General features: G+C 45.1%; 1 protein-coding gene across 1 annotated transcript in view; it reads left to right on the top strand.

Moving 5' to 3' along the window:
- Nucleotides 1–15,501, top strand: part of LOC311426333 (ubiquitin-conjugating enzyme E2 R2-like) — a 97,884-nt gene that overhangs the window by 72,147 nt on the left and 10,236 nt on the right. Inside the window, exon 2 of the mRNA XM_084502779.1 lies at nucleotides 11,808–11,894. Within this exon, the coding sequence (XP_084358905.1) occupies nucleotides 11,808–11,894 (87 nt within the window). The remainder of the gene's footprint in view (nucleotides 1–11,807; nucleotides 11,895–15,501) is intronic.

Below are 15,501 nucleotides of genomic sequence, written 5' to 3'. Positions count from 1 at the left end.
AGGGTGGACCATAAGATCTTCCCTCCACCGTACCACCAGAGATCTGCCCTGGGGATCTCTAGTTTTGAGCAGTTTCCCATCAAGTCCTTGGTAGCACAAGGCAAATTCTCCCAGATGCCAGGTAGCACTCACACCCTGCCGTGAGAGGCAAGCTGTATGGTTACCTATAGCTGTAGAGAATGCAGGGGGAACCGTGATATTGTTATCATGCAAGAAACAGCAAAGAGAGACTTACAGGCCTCATTTCCCCAGGCAGTCTTTTCTTGGTACAATGCAATCATACATCGCATCCCTTGGGAGTCTTTGGTCCACCCCCATGGGAAGGGCACTATCTGGGCAATCGGTCATCCCGAGGCACAAGCATAGCAGTAGCTACGGTTGAGACTCTGGATAGTATATTTGACCCATTCTATCCAGGCATTCACATCCCCATACCCTGTTTCAATCTCAAATGTTTGAACTGCCACATTTTAGAGGGCCTCCTGTTTACTCTCCTGTTTTCTCCTTGAGTTTCTCCCTTTCTCTGATGGCAATAGAGGATTGTTTCCATACAGCTATTCTCAATATGGCTGTTGTGTCTCTTCCAGTTATTTGTTCTTTCTGCTCAATTGTCATTGGGCATTTAAATCTCCACAAGCTAACACCTCACAAGCATCAAACGTGACGGCTTGTGGTACATAACCCTCTGTCACAGTCACCCATATTTTGATGGGGTATCCCGTTTTTGCTATTATCTGGTCATGCCTTTTCCAAGTTACCAATTGACCAAGGCCTTCTCTGAGGCATAGAATCACTACTAGTTTTTAATCAATTTTTCCCTGTCATTATTTTTAAACCTTAGGTTTCCAAATAATTATCGATACAAAAATAAGATGTACACTACAACTATAACAACCCCCCCCTTGGGAGCACTGCAGTTCGCTATAGGTCTGTCCTTTCTCTCAATCACAAGTCACACTCGTTAGTTACCTGTGAAAATAAAAGGTTAGTTTACAATTGTAAGCTCTTATCCTGCTCAGAGTCCACTACGAGATTTTTCTCTTCAATTTCAACTTCCAACAAGTCTTTTGTAGGAACAGCTTCCCAGATACTAGCATCGACAGATGCCTTCACTCGAGTATAGTGAGTCCAACCTTTTTCCGCAGTTCTTACGGCTGTTTCAGTGGTCAGTAATTGTCCTTCCCATTCAGGCCGGAGTTGACTCTTTCCAGGTCTGAATCAGAACCCGGTTTCCAGGGTGATGGTGGTGAATGGGGAATTCCAAAGGTGGGGTTTGAGCCAACAACCCACAGGTCCTGAGAGATGACAAAGAAGAAGACAACCCCAGAATACAGTTCTTAAGGAAACTCTCTTATTTTGAATTGTGGTATCTCATCCCTTCTGCCCAGATAGGGCAATCTGAACAGCATCTCATATGGTGAAATTCCTATATCCTTTCTTGGTGCTGTTTAAACCTGTAGGAGTAAGCATTTTACCCAAGGAAATTGGGTTTCTAACACTAGTTTAGTTAATTGCTTCTTTAATGTCTGATTCATTCGCTCCACCTTCCCAGAAGAGGAGGGGTGCCAGGGGCTGTGAAAATCCCACTCAATCTCTAAGGCCTGCTTTAACCCTTGCAGTAAAGCTTACACCCATCTAGTCACGTGGTCAATTAGGACAAACAAGTAACTCAGTAAAGCTTACCTGTATACTTTGGAAAGGTCAAACCCCTGGCTCCCGTCCCCCTCTAGATGGGTTACAGAACACCTTTTTATTTACCTTTTGACATATGGTACATCCTCTACATATGTGCTTCCCTAAAGTGTATATTCCTACACAGACATACTTTCTTAGCACAACATCACACATTGCTTGCACCTCCCAATGACTCTTTTGATGTAAAACAGTTAATATTTGCCTCATTATCACTTTATTCAGCATTTCTCTCCCATCAGGGAGTATCTGTTTTCCTTCAGACTTCATGGCTCCTGATTCCTTAAAAAAAATCATTGTTTTAAAACTTTTTAGTTCTTTCTTAATTTTCAATAATTCCCTGAACTCTCTCTGGATTTATTCTTCATTTTCCCTCAGACATTAGATGCCTTAAATACCTGACTTCTCTTTCTCCATATTGTAATTATTTATTTATTTATTTTTAATACTCCCAAGCCCTGCTTTCCCAGAAAGTTGAATAGCTTGTTAGTAGCTTCCTTCACAACTCTTTTCTCCTGTACTGACAATAGAAAACGATCCACATATTTGTTAACATTAATACCTCCTTGGGAGGTTGTAATTGCTCCAAAATCTCTTTTTTTTTTTTTTTTTTTTTTTTTTTTTAGATCTTACCCAAATAGATAGGTGTCCCTGTAAACCCCTGAGGTAAAATTGTCCACCTATATTGTTGCTTCCACCCCCATTTCAGGGTCTTTCCAGTCAGAGGTGAATATACATGTATGTTTGCTCTCAGGGCCAGAGAGCACTCCATTCATAACACTGTTATTCCAGTCTAACAATTTACTATTTGAATGCCCAATTTAATCATCAAATCCCTTCCCAACAAATTAGTCCTTGCCTTGGGTACATACAATAATTACCCAGTGATCATTTTATCCCCTAGTCTCAGCTTGGTATCCCCCCCAAAGTGGCACTGTTATCCCAGCCCCATCACTTTTTAGGGTTTCATTAGTTAATTTAATCCCTGATACTTTACAGGTCAGTAATGACCTAGCTGTTCCCCAGTGTATTGGGTTTGATGGCAAGGTTCGGGGGCTGTGAGTAGGGGGGTGGGAAACTGCAGTGGCAGCCCCCGTGAGAAAAAAAAAAAACAGAAGCCTCCCCGTGGCAGATAAGGGACAATTTCATCTGGCCCTAAGGGGCCCACTGCTGCCCAGAGCCAAGCCATGAGCAATACAGTCCGTGCCTCTGTGAGAGCACATCCACGAAAACAAACAAACAAAGAAACAAACAAAAACCTGCTTCTCAACAGCAGTTGAGAGAGCGAGAAACCCCCCCGCAGACACCAAAGTCAGTGCAGAAGGAGGGGGAGGAGGCGCTCCAGGCGCTGGAGCCGAAACCCCCCTGCGGCCGCTGGAGAGGCCCCTGGTGGAGCAGGCTGTTCCCCCCTCCCCGATGCTTGGGAAACTGACCAAACACCACAGCAAATATGCAAATATACCATAACTTCTAGACTGTTACTTAGATAATGCCTACATCCTCTTTCCCTGCTCATTCAACTTCAAACAGCTCTGTTAAATATTACATGCCACACCTTTAACACCTTCAGCAACTCTTTTAACACTTCCTTTATCTTTTTCCAGCCTGTACTTTTCTAATACCAGCACCAAAGGCTCAGTCAGGGTCCAACTTAATTCCATACCTTTTCCCTCCCAGATACTGAAACAACATATCAATATAGCATATTTCATCCCATTTTCCTTCTTTCCTCCTTCTTCCACTCCAGATATTCCCATTCGAAGTGGCCAGCCTGGCCACACTTAAAACATCTTATCAAAGCCTGTCTCTGCTAGGACTCGGGCCACAACACAGGCAGCCTTCTTTGCCTGCCATTCCTTCATCTCTCTTCCTCTCCTTTCCATCCTGGCCCTGACTCCCCCTGAAGATTTTCTTCATCTTTCTCCAACCCTCTGCCTCACTACCCGCTGCACTGTCAATACCATTATACCATTAGTTTCGATCTTTTTTTTTTTTTTTTTTTTTTTTTTTTCCTTCTTATCTCCCCTCCAGACACACCCCTCCAGGGCCTCCCGCAGGAGGGTCCCCCAGTGACTGTTCACTACATTCCCCCCACCTTCTGAAGCATTTTCTGCGTATTTTGCCAGGCTTTAATCACACAATGAACTTTTAAGAGCCCTTGGGATACTGGGTCCTCAGGTCTCATCCCCAAGTACTTTCTCATTCTGACACTAAGTCTCTCATATAATTTCTGTGTTGCACACTATTATTATTCCAGCCAGGATTGGCAAGTGGGTATTTCTGCCCTGCCGGTATTACCCCTGGTCCTGGAGGATGAGCTCTTTCCCATTCTTGTATAGCAGCTCTCCTCCTGATCATTCCCATTTCTTTCCCTGTAAACAACATACTTATAGACATAATTCCCTCCCCCAAGAGTATAAATCAGGTCGTAGGAACTGGTCTAATTGTTCAGCTAGGCTGTTGGGGTCCTTGAATAAAGACTTCCTCTCCTTCTTAAAAAGTCCTAACCTCTCTGCTGGTAAGGAGGAGGGGGTAGTTCACCTAAGAGGATACACAGTTAGTGTTAGTACTGTTAGTATCAGGGAAGGCAAAATTCTCAACATATCTTCTACCTTGTTCTAATTCTTGCCAGAGCCTAGAGTACGATCCTTCTTTAGGGACAGTGTTAATTCCAGTCCCTGTCTCCCTTCCTGGAGTGACTGCTGCTGCCACCAGTTCAATATTAAGATTATAGGGAGCATAACTTGGCTCCTTCTCTGAAAAAGGAATCTTATTGTTTACACATAAATTTAAAGCCTGAATTTTCATCAGACCCGTATTTTGGCCAAAATACTGCTGTTTCCTTAATTGATTCTTTTGTCCAGACTGATACACAATGTTTAACCTGTGTTTTTTTTCTTTTTTTTTTTTTTTAATTACTTTTCTTTTACAATCCCTCTAATTTTGGGATTATGTTTCCAATTTCTTATCATTTTTCAGGAAAAACTATTAGTAGGCACTCCCCCAGGGATATCTCCCTGTCCCCTGGAACTCATATTTTCCCATTTTTCCTAACCCTCGCCAGTATGTGCTACAGAATTTTCCCTTCTGCAGTGTACCACACACCAACGTACTGAAAGATGGGGGTGTACCGCCAAGCACTTCCCCGTGCCAGCGTTACCGCACACCTGAGTTTACCAGATTCCCTGGTGTACTTCCAAGCACTTCCCCGTGCAAGGATTACCGTACACCAGATTCCCCTGGTGTAGTGCCAGCACTTCCCCGTGCAAGGGCTTACCATACACCAGATCACCCGACCCCCAAGGCAATACTTAATATTTCTTACCTTGGTCTGTGCACAGAGTTACCGGATCGATTCTTAAAAACCCGGAGTGCCTACCTTCTTCCTTTCCCCACTACTTCACGGATCCTGCCTCTTTAACCAGTCTCGGGCCCTCTGTCAGCTTTCCGCAGAACCGCCACCGTCGATGCACAGGACCGCTGAAATCAGCGGGGCATGCCTTCCTGCTGCTGCGGTGGGGCTCCCCAGTAGGTGACTGGATCCCGGACGAGCCCCCAAATTGTGAGAAACACTCCGTAGCCAATAACTTAGGCTCAGGCGAGGATCTCAGTGAAGTAGTAATTTATTCGCGATTGCAATGGTGGGCACCCCACAAGCAGCAGAGAGTGCATCTACTAGTTCCAAAACACAGTTTATATACCTTTTGATGGCAGGACCCTCCCCTGTTTCCCCACTGAGTGGGTAATCCAGGTTCACAATCTATCTGATGCTTCACAAACAATGCATGGCCTTCAGTCGCCGGCCTGTTAAATTTCAAATTTCTTTTGACATTTTTACTGCTTGAAGTGGTAATGTTTCTTCACTTATCTGACTTGACTTGACACCGTGATTTTCACCTAATTGTCCTAAGGAGTCTGATTGTCTGCATTTTACAAGGTCGCCTGCTAAACTTTCTTATCACTGTAAGCATATCTCAGTACCACATTCCCTCCTTCTAAACAATGTAACTCTGCAAAAACAACATTTCTATTCCCACATCTTGGAATTTCTTGGCTAACTTAACCCACCAGAAACTCAAACAGCATTTAGCGAGTGTGGAGTGGTTCTATGTAACTTCCAGTGATAACTTGTGTTACAGAAGAGATGCAGAGTAAACCGCAAGGACCTATTTATAATGCTCTGGGAAAGCGGTTAGTTTTGCTTTTCAACTTCTGAATGATCTCAGTGCAGGGACCTGAAAGTGGTGCTTTTTAGAAAATCCCTGCCTGTAGTGTGGGGTTTCTGAGTTCAGGGGCTTGTGGCTCTGAAATCAGGCTTTGTACAGAGGCTCCGTGTGCTTTGTGCTCTACCACAGCATCTCAACGTGCTAAACATGCAGGCTAGTGTTATATATGGAGTGGTAATTCGTGTCGAGAAAATGGTTGATATTAATAAAGAAGGGGGAGATGTGGGAGTGTGGCCATGGGGGTCGGAAAGCCCCATGGTTGATGATAACATCAGACTCTTAACGATGAGGCTATCAGGAATGTAAAAGAGTTTAGAGGAAACAAAGAAGGGTGATTCAGGAGATGCCATGCAGTCTCAGGGTTGCTTGTTCTCCAGCTGTTAAGGCATAGAAGTTGCTGGGTGTTTGCTGTTGCTGTTATTTGCAAAGTTGTTTGAACAATGAAAAGTTGTTTTGAAAAGAACTGCTGTGGGGAGAAGGGTATAAGAGGGGAGCCTGCCCTCAAGATAAAAAAAAAAAAAAAAAAAAAAAAAGAGGCAACATGATATGATGAAGTTATGTCATCAATTGCGGGTTCGAGACTGTGGGAATAGAAATGTTGTTTTTGCAGAGTTACATTGTTTAGAAGGAGGGAATGTGGTACTGAGATGCTTACAGTGATAAGAAAGTTTAGCAGGCGACCTTGTAAAATGCAGACAATCAGACTCCTTAGGACAATTAGGTGAAAATCACGGTGTCAAGTCAAGTCAGATAAGTGAAGAAACATTACCACTTCAAGCAGTAAAAATGTCAAAAGAAATTTGAAATTTAACAGGCCGGCGACTGAAGGCCATGCATTGTTTGTGAAGCATCAGATAGATTGTGAACCTGGATTACCCACTCAGTGGGGAAACAGGGGAGGGTCCTGCCATCAAAAGGTATATAAACTGTGTTTTGGAACTAGTAGATGCGCTCTCTCCTGCTTGTGGGGCGCCCGCCATTGCAATCGCGAATAAATTACTACTTCACTGTGATCCTCGCCTGAGCCTAAGTTATTGGCTACGGAGTGTTTCTCACAAGACCCTCCAATTTTGGCGTGGGGAAGCAAGTGATCAACTCAATATGAGTGGTAATACAAGCTTCAACTTTATTGTGCAGATATCCGTATATTTATACACACAGCTATAATTATGCCTACTGGTCACTATCCTATTGGCTAAGCCTAAAAGTGTTGCAAAAAATACTGTTTCTCCTACTTGCGGTTACAGTGCATAAGCTACTGCCTTATCTTCCCAGGCCTCAGATCCACCTGTTTATCTCTCTCTCAAGGACAGACTGCTCCTTGCATATTTTCACAAAAATGCTTCTCATCCGGCCTACTCCATGGCTATAAACTCTCAATACAACAATCAATAAAGAAGCAGAAAGAAGGAATGAAAAGGAACAGGCTACCAGAACAGAGACCAGGATGGGAACAGGCACATTGATCGCCTCATGAAGATAGGTTTGGACAGACTCAGCAAACTGCTCAGAGAAGCTCGTACAGAAAGTCGCTGGAAATAGGCGCACTGGAGATGGAGAGAAGCTTGAGCTGAGAGAAGCGGACCCGTGCACACAACTGCCTCTCGCTGGTAAGCAGTTGTGCGTTATGGGGAATCATACGTCCTTAGGAACAAAGACTGTCCTGGTAACCTTACAGCTTATTCTCCTTATTAACAATTGGACAGATTATGATCCTGAAATATGGGACCAAACTGAGGTCAAGGTGAGGGACTCTGCAACTAAAAACGACAAGGTTGCAGTGGGATTGCTCGGCACCTGGCGAGCAATCTCTGAGGCCTTAAAGAGCCATGTGGGACCACAATCACAAACGCATGGTTTGCCAGACAGTGAGGGAGCTTCGGGCTTCTTTACTGATCCTTCTGCTACACCATCGAAGGCTTTTGCTGTTACGCCCCCTGTTGACCTGGACGTGCCTTTTGACCCAGGCCTATTGGCCTTGAAAAGGAGATGGATATGCTTTTCTTTGATCCGGGAAGAACGGGATACATAAGGCCCAAAGGCCGAGTTGCTTGACAACTTAAAGCAAGACATATTGTTAAAAGGGAATGGAAAATGGAGACTTGTTTGTAGTCAAGAAAAGGAATGAAAAATGGAGACAGTTAAGTCATGGAACCTAAAGAATTGTTTGTTACCTTTCCTGATTCTACGTATGTATAGGCATACTCGGGTTTAGGATGTAAAAGCAATGTTCTGTATATTTAGAATATTTGATGTTTGTGTGTGCGTGTTGGTGGAGCGTAGACTCCCTGCACACCCAGCGCTGTTTACTTGCCTTTTATGCCTTTTATAGCTTTTATAGCTTTTCACACACAGAATCACACACAGAATTTCTAGGTTGGAAGAGACCTCAAGATCATCGAGTCCAACCTCTGACCTAACGCTAGCAGTCCCCACTAAACCATATCCCTAAGTTCTACATCTGAACGTCTTTTGAAGACTTCCAGGGATGGTGACTCCACCACTTCCCTGGGCAGCCTGTTCCAATGCCTCACAACCCTTTCAGTGAAGAAGTTCTTCCTAACATCTAACCTAAAACTCCCCTGGCTCAACTTAAGCCCATTCCCCCTCGTCCTGTCACCAGGCACGTAGGAGAACAGACCAACCCCCACCTCGCTACAGCCTCCCTTGAGGTACCTATAGAGAGCGATAAGGTCGCCCCTGAGCCTCCTCTTCTCCAGGCTGAACAAGCCCAGCTCCCTCAGCCGCTCCTCGTAGGACTTGTTCTCCAGGCCCCTCACCAGCTTCGTCGCCCTTCTCTGCACCTGCTCAAGCACCTCGATGTCCTTCTTGTAGCGAGGGGCCCAAAACTGAACACAGTACTCGAGGTGCGGCCTCACCAGAGCCGAGTACAGGGGGACGATCACCTCCCTAGCCCTGCTGGTCACACTGTTTCTTATGCAAGCCAGGATGCCGTTGGCCTTCTTGGCCACCTGAGCACACTGCTGGCTCATATTCAGCCGACTATCCACCATCACTCCCAGGTCCTTCTCTGCCTGGCAGCTCTCCAACCATTCCTCTCCTAGCCTGTAGCTCTGCTTGGGGTTATTGCGCCCCAGGTGCAGGACCCGGCACTTGGCCTTGTTGAACTTCATGCAGTTGACCTCAGCCCATCGGTGCAGCCTATCCAGATCCTCCTGCAGAGCTTTCCTACCCTCAAGCAGATCGACACACACACCTAACTTTTATACCTTTTATAAATATTTCTTTTATAAATATTACTAAATTCAGATTGAGTTGAGACTTCATTTATAACGCTAGCTAGAAGAGGCTCACTGACAGATAGCGTGCTCCTGTGAGTCCTCCGAACATGTGAGTGGTTACAGGCAAGCTTGGCTCTCGGCTGCTTCTGCATGAGCAGAAAAGACTTCTCTAACTTCTCTCTAGTTGCATTTTCTGGTGCCGGAGCTCAGAAGGCATCCTTCCCATGGCAAAACACCAATTTCATTAATTCTCTAATGTTTGCTGTTGCAGGCTGGCAGATTGCCCTTTTCTATTGCAGAGCTGTGGCTACAGAACAGGATTTAGAAGTTGGAAACCATCTTCCAGGGCCTATAACTTCTGCATGGCTGTCGTGCACAGAGCCCATGGATGCTGGATGGCTCAGCTTTCCCAGTGGTCTTCACCCAGCCCTGAGGGCTTCATCCCAGGATGTGGGAGTAGAGAGACTGTGTTGTGAGGGATTGGACCTGCTTCCTCAGCCCCCAGCCGTGTATATGGGGTGTGAAGATGATGTTGATAAGCTGCTGGCAAGGTTTTTTAGCTGTCTAGTAACTATACCAGTGTAGAAGATACGCATGTAGCTCCTGCCAAGAAATCTTGTATCTAGCCCCATTCTGAGTTTTGTTGTTTCTTGTATTTTTAATCTCAGTCCTTGGGCTGTTTCAAGCCTTAGATCTCCTGAAACTGCATGTAAGCACAGGAATGGGCTTGGGAAAACCCTGGTGGTCCCAAGAAGTCTGCAGCTATGAGATACAGTTCTTAAGGTGAAGTAAATCTGCCCTGCCCTTGGTAAATCTCTGCTCTGCTCCCAGTCCTGGGCAGCATATTTTGGTGCCAGGTATTGTCTCACTGCAGCAGCTTATTTCTGCAGTGGTGTAGTGATAACAGGCATTTGCCTGCTCTCTTGGAACAGTGCCATTCATGTAACTGACCTTAAACCAAGGGCTAGGATTGTTTAAGCAAATCCTGAGTTGTTTGCTTATGAGCATGCTGGGGCAAATTCCTGTGGTGGAAGGACTTGATGCTGCCGTAACATACCCACGTGCCGCCAGTAGCACCAGCAGATGTGCAGCACGTAAAGCCATGTGAGCTGCTCAGCTTGTTTTATAAAGTTGAACAGAAAACCTTCTGTTCTTTGCTCCCTGGAACTTTGGCCCAATAAAAGCTGGGTTATGATGCAAAGATGTATGCCAGTCTGTAAGTAAAACTGTAGCCAGCTGCTTAATCACTCGTGATTTAATTTGTTTGCCTGCCTGCTTATATTTCTGGGACCTGGGACAAAACCTTCCCATGCCTTGTCCTGTGAACAAGGTCAGTGACCACCTCCTGGGCTGGGTGCTTCTCTAGAGATCCCACCTGGGGCTGGCGGTGGGAGTCCTGGCAGGCTGAGCAACACTGAGGGGAGGATTTAGGCTCCGCAGCCCAGAGCATGGTGCATAAGCCCCATTTTCTGAGAGGAGCATTCCTGGCATTTAACCTGTCCAGGTTCAGCCCTTTTTCCCTACTTCACTGGCTTTTCCAGCTGCTGTGAGTGGCAGGGCAGCACAGCAGTCATATCCAGTGCTGGGATCTCTGCAGCCTCTGCACAACTGACTCAGCTCAGTCTTGCTCCACTGCCGTCTGCTGACCTTGTGCATATGGAAAGGCAACGCTCACTGTCCTGTCCCATCCGCGTTTGGTTCATTGAGTTGCACGGATTTATTAAACAGACACAAACAGCATTCAGACATGTTTGTTGTGGCATGAAGTATGATATTAAGAACCCAGGTAGACCAGTTTTATTCTCACAAGAAAGGCGAAAAACCCTGGGTGTCAGTTCACAGAATCACAGAACTGTAGGGGCTGGAAGGGACCTCGAAAGGGTCCCACCCCCCTGCCAAAGCAGGTTCCTCAGAGCAGGCTGCCCAGGTAGGCATCCAGACAGGCCTTGAATATCTCCAGAGAAGGAGACTCCACAACCTCCCTGGGCAGCGTGTTCCAGTGCTCTGTCACCCTCACCGTGAAGAAGTTCTTTCGCATGTCAGTGCAGAACTTCCTGTGCTCTAACTTGCAGCCATTGCCCCTTGTCCTATCCCCACAAACCACTGAGAAGAGGTTGGCTACATCCTTCTGTCCCCCACCCCTCAGATATTTATATACATTGAGGAGATAGAAGTCAGTTAAGCAAGTGTTTAACAAATCTTCTCTCTGGAAAGATGAAATTAAAATTTTTGTACTGGCACATGTAGAACAGGTCTTCTCATCATAGCAAATGATTTTAGCCTGCTTCTGAACCCAGCAAGAAAACATTTTCTTGTATTTTCACATCTATTTTGCCCTGTTGAACAACAGTTGCTGGATAGTGCTGCATGAATCAGGACATGGCAAACGCCTTTTGGCTTGTTCTCAGGACTGACCTGGGCTGGTAAGGCTCAGATATTTAGGTGTTTTTTTTTTTTTTCTTGCTTAGTTACAAAGACTGCTTATAAGAAACTAGGGTTGTACTGTGGTTCTACATGGACGCTGGTATGTAAAACGAACTGCTCAATGGGCTTACTTGAAATTGTTTTCCACTTTTTCATTGTCATGGTAGCTTGTTGATCTCCTGTTGTTCTGTTTCCTAACTAAAATATTTTTTTCTTTTTGCAGGCTCACATTAAGTTTCCTATTGACTATCCATATTCACCACCTACCTTCAGATTCCTGACCAAAATGTGGCACCCCAACATTTATGAGGTAAGGTTTTTAAAAGAAGTTTTCCTAGGCATGTGAGAAGGCTTTCTAGTTCCTTAAATTTTAGTACTGTCCATACTTCCATATCTCTAGCCATAACTAAAGTGGTAAGCTGTTTGTGTTAAATGTCAGGTTTGTGGTTCAGCAAGAGTTAATTACTAAAATTTGTAGGAAAAGCTGTTCTTGCAGGCAGGGATGGAGCCTTTCTCCTACCTGCAATTGCAGCCTGTAGCCCCAGATGAAGCACTGTACTGCAAGTGCTGGCAATTTTAGGGGATTCTTGGATGAAAGCTGGTTTGGTCTTTGTGTTACCCTACTGTGATACTTACACAACTAGTGGTTATCTGTATGCTGTTCAAGTACATCTTCGTTTTTGGCTTATCCCACTGTTTTGTGTGATGCAACAAGATGTAACGGGGAAACAAGAAACAATCTTCTGCGAATGAAGGAGCTTGGTTTCAGGGCACTCTGACTGCAGAAGAACCAGAGCTGGGCTAGAGTCCAGCTTCAGGAGTCCTGTGCAGCCTGGTTGCTCTTCAGAGAAGACTGAACAGATACCTCTGGGCTAAATGTCTGCAGGCCAGCTTGGAGCAGCACTTAGTTCAGTGCGTGTGTGGGTCACGTTCAAAGGGTAACACCTGTGGGCTGTTGCATCCGTAATTGGATCATGGTATGAGTATGTAGCAGCTCCAGAAGGGGAACGTTTGTATACAAATACTCTTCAGAAAGCAGCACTCCCTAGCTTGAAAGTGTTGTCTCTGATGCTGAGAACAGGCTGCCTGGAGAGGCTCGGGGTAAAGGCAGCACGGGGAAGTGCTGTGCTGAGGATGCCTGGTGCATCCTAGCACTGCGTGAGCATGGGGGCTGGCAGGGCCAAGCTGTTCTCCTGTGCCACTGTTTGGGCATAGCACAAATTGCCCTGCGTGTGCCGCAAATAGGCTAGGCTGTGTTTCTTGCTGGGCTTTCGTATATCAAGTGATCTTTAGCTTATCAGCCTGGCTGAGCTGAGCTGTCGTGTTACAGAGCAGCAGCTCAAGACAGACTTCAACAGCACTGGTGCAAAGACAGTGAGAAGGAGTGTTTCGTTTCATGGGTGCGATGTTGCTTCTAATCTTAGTGCAATCAGTTCAAAACTACCCAATTTCAATGAGCTGTATTTGAAAGTTGAAGGCCTGTTTTGGATTAAAATTTGATTTAAGCTTTTAGTGGAGGCCAGTCAGGTTCCTGTTAAACTTTAGAATATTCTAACCACGTGTCAGCCTGCTAGGACTGCTGCTTGGAGTAGTTTGAGAGGCTAAACATTTTTTCACAAATGTTCCTGTTAGTACAGCTCTGTCATCTTGTCACAGGTCTCTGAGTTTCTGCAGGCTTCCTTTGGGTCCCGTTCAAAACAGGAATGTCACTTCCTCACTGTGAACAAACGATGGCTTTGCTTGATGCCTTGGGCTTGGAAGGTCCTTTTCTATAAAGCTGCTGCTGCTGGATGTCCATCCTGAATGAGTACACTTCGTGTCACACTAAACTGCACTGATGTTCTAGTCAGAAATGGCCAAAAGCCTGTCCAAACTTCAGTGCAGAGCAGGGTAGTAATCCGTCCTAATTACTGGATGCTCAAGAGGATTGCCTTGTTATGCCCAGGGACTTCCTAAAATCAGACATCTGATAGTCTTCTGGCTTGAGTTTTGGACTTGACATCAAATCTAACATATAGCCAAGGATGGTGTTTTTATGTACAAACCAAATCTTGGAAAGGCCCAGTCCCAGTGGGAAAGATGAAAAATTGACTCCAGGAACAACTGAAGGTAGGAGGAAAAAGTAACCCAAAACTTGATGGGTGTATTTTGGGGTTACTGTTCAAATACTCCATCTCTCAGCTTTGTACTTTGTGTTCGTAGCAGTATTTCTTGGAGCTGAGGGAATCTGAAGCAGCTTGCAGGCTGTTTTGGAAACACTTAAGCACTGGGATAACTCCAAATGAAACTGAGAATAGATCAGCAAAGGGTTTGAGGGTTTGCAGGAGGAAAAAAAATATCTTTCAGTGTAATGAAGATGAAAGACAGTAGCAACATGCAGAATCTGCTGGTGAGACCAGATGGAGAGGTTGAGGCTGACGTTCCAGTTCTGAGCAGAGACTCGAGGAGCTTGTGTGTTTTCCTCATCTCCAGTTTGCTTGGGTCACCTAGCTGGATTTTGGTAAAACCGCATTTAATACTGGGGTTTTTATTTTTGAGGTAATAAGGCATTTCAGTTCTGTCATAATAAAATATAGGCTAGTTCCTGTGCTTTTTCTTCCTCTGGCTTATAAATACACCATCCTCCTTGTTCCTGTCTTTCAAAAATGTATGTAGGATAAGCTCTCCCCTTGCCTACACTGATCCCTAAAATCTCGTGCTGATCTCAAGCCCCACGATGCTTGTGCTCTTCTAGACTAATGTAGTGCTACCCTATTTGAATTCTCAAAGATGTAATGTTGATTATTGAAAAAAACAAACAAACAAAAAACCCCACCAAAACCCAACATCCTTATTTCCCTCTTTGTTTTCACATTGCAAAATATCTGTTGGTCCATGTGCTGCTTGCTTGATGACATGAGGGACTTGCCCAGCATGTTACAATGCTTTCTTTTGGTCAGCATTAGGTTTTTCTGGGAGACGTTTAATGGAGAAACCGTATAGGCTAGGGGAAATTATGAATAAATACAGAATAGGCCATAGACATGCATGTAATTTAGCATTAGTAAGGTTAATTTCACCTTAAAGTGATATTAAAAATATTTATGGATTGTGCAAGTCTCTTGGAGCCCTAAAAAACAAAGAAACAAATGAACAAAAAAAAAAAACAACTGCCTTGTTATGACAAACTGTTCCAGCAACAGAAGCGTATGCCTGGGTATTCAGCAGCTCCAGGTGCTACTTTGCTTTTTGTAGTTATGTTCTTGACAAAAAGCTGCTTCAAAACGACATCGGCTTGCTAAATTAGCATACCTGGCAGGTTCAGTGCGTAGCTGAATGTAGCTGAATTCTGGATACCAATTGCAAGCCTCCACCATTGAAGTAGGATCTCATTTGACTGTAAAACAAATGTCATTGTTAATCATGGTGAACTGAAACATTTGGGAGGCTCCTCAGGTGAGCTGCTGCTATCTGTAGCTGGGATCGCTGCCTGGGGCTCAAAGGCGCAGATGCTACCACTGAGAGCAGTGCTGCTGCTTTGTGCTCCAGCTGCCACGGGCAGAGAGTGTTGGAGGGTCCTCAGGACATAGCCGAGATTGGGGAGCTGCCTGTTTGCAGCCTCCTACAAAGCTGATCCTCAGTTTCTCTTGTTCTTCTGACCAACCCGTACATTAGATCAAGGTGACAAGTGACAGCCTTGTCATTCACCCCATCCTGCGGGGTGGCACTGGGACCCCACAAGCCCCTGGGGTTGGCTTTGCTGGAGGACATCAGCTGTGGTGAACATTGCTACAGTACTCCTGTAATCTCAATTTAGTACTCAATTTTCTAAATTCCTCAATTGGGCGATGTGGGAACACTGTCATGGGAACTCCTCGTAATCGTCCAGGTAGCTTGGTTTGCTCAGCTGCAGCAAGCCATGGGATCATTGCTGTTTC

The sequence above is a fragment of the Aythya ferina genome, assembly GCF_964211825.1.
Source record: "Aythya ferina genome assembly, chromosome: W".
Classification (NCBI taxonomy): domain Eukaryota; kingdom Metazoa; phylum Chordata; class Aves; order Anseriformes; family Anatidae; genus Aythya; species Aythya ferina.
The sequence above is the reverse complement of the archived record's forward strand: the minus strand, read 5'-3'. Positions and strand labels throughout refer to the sequence as shown.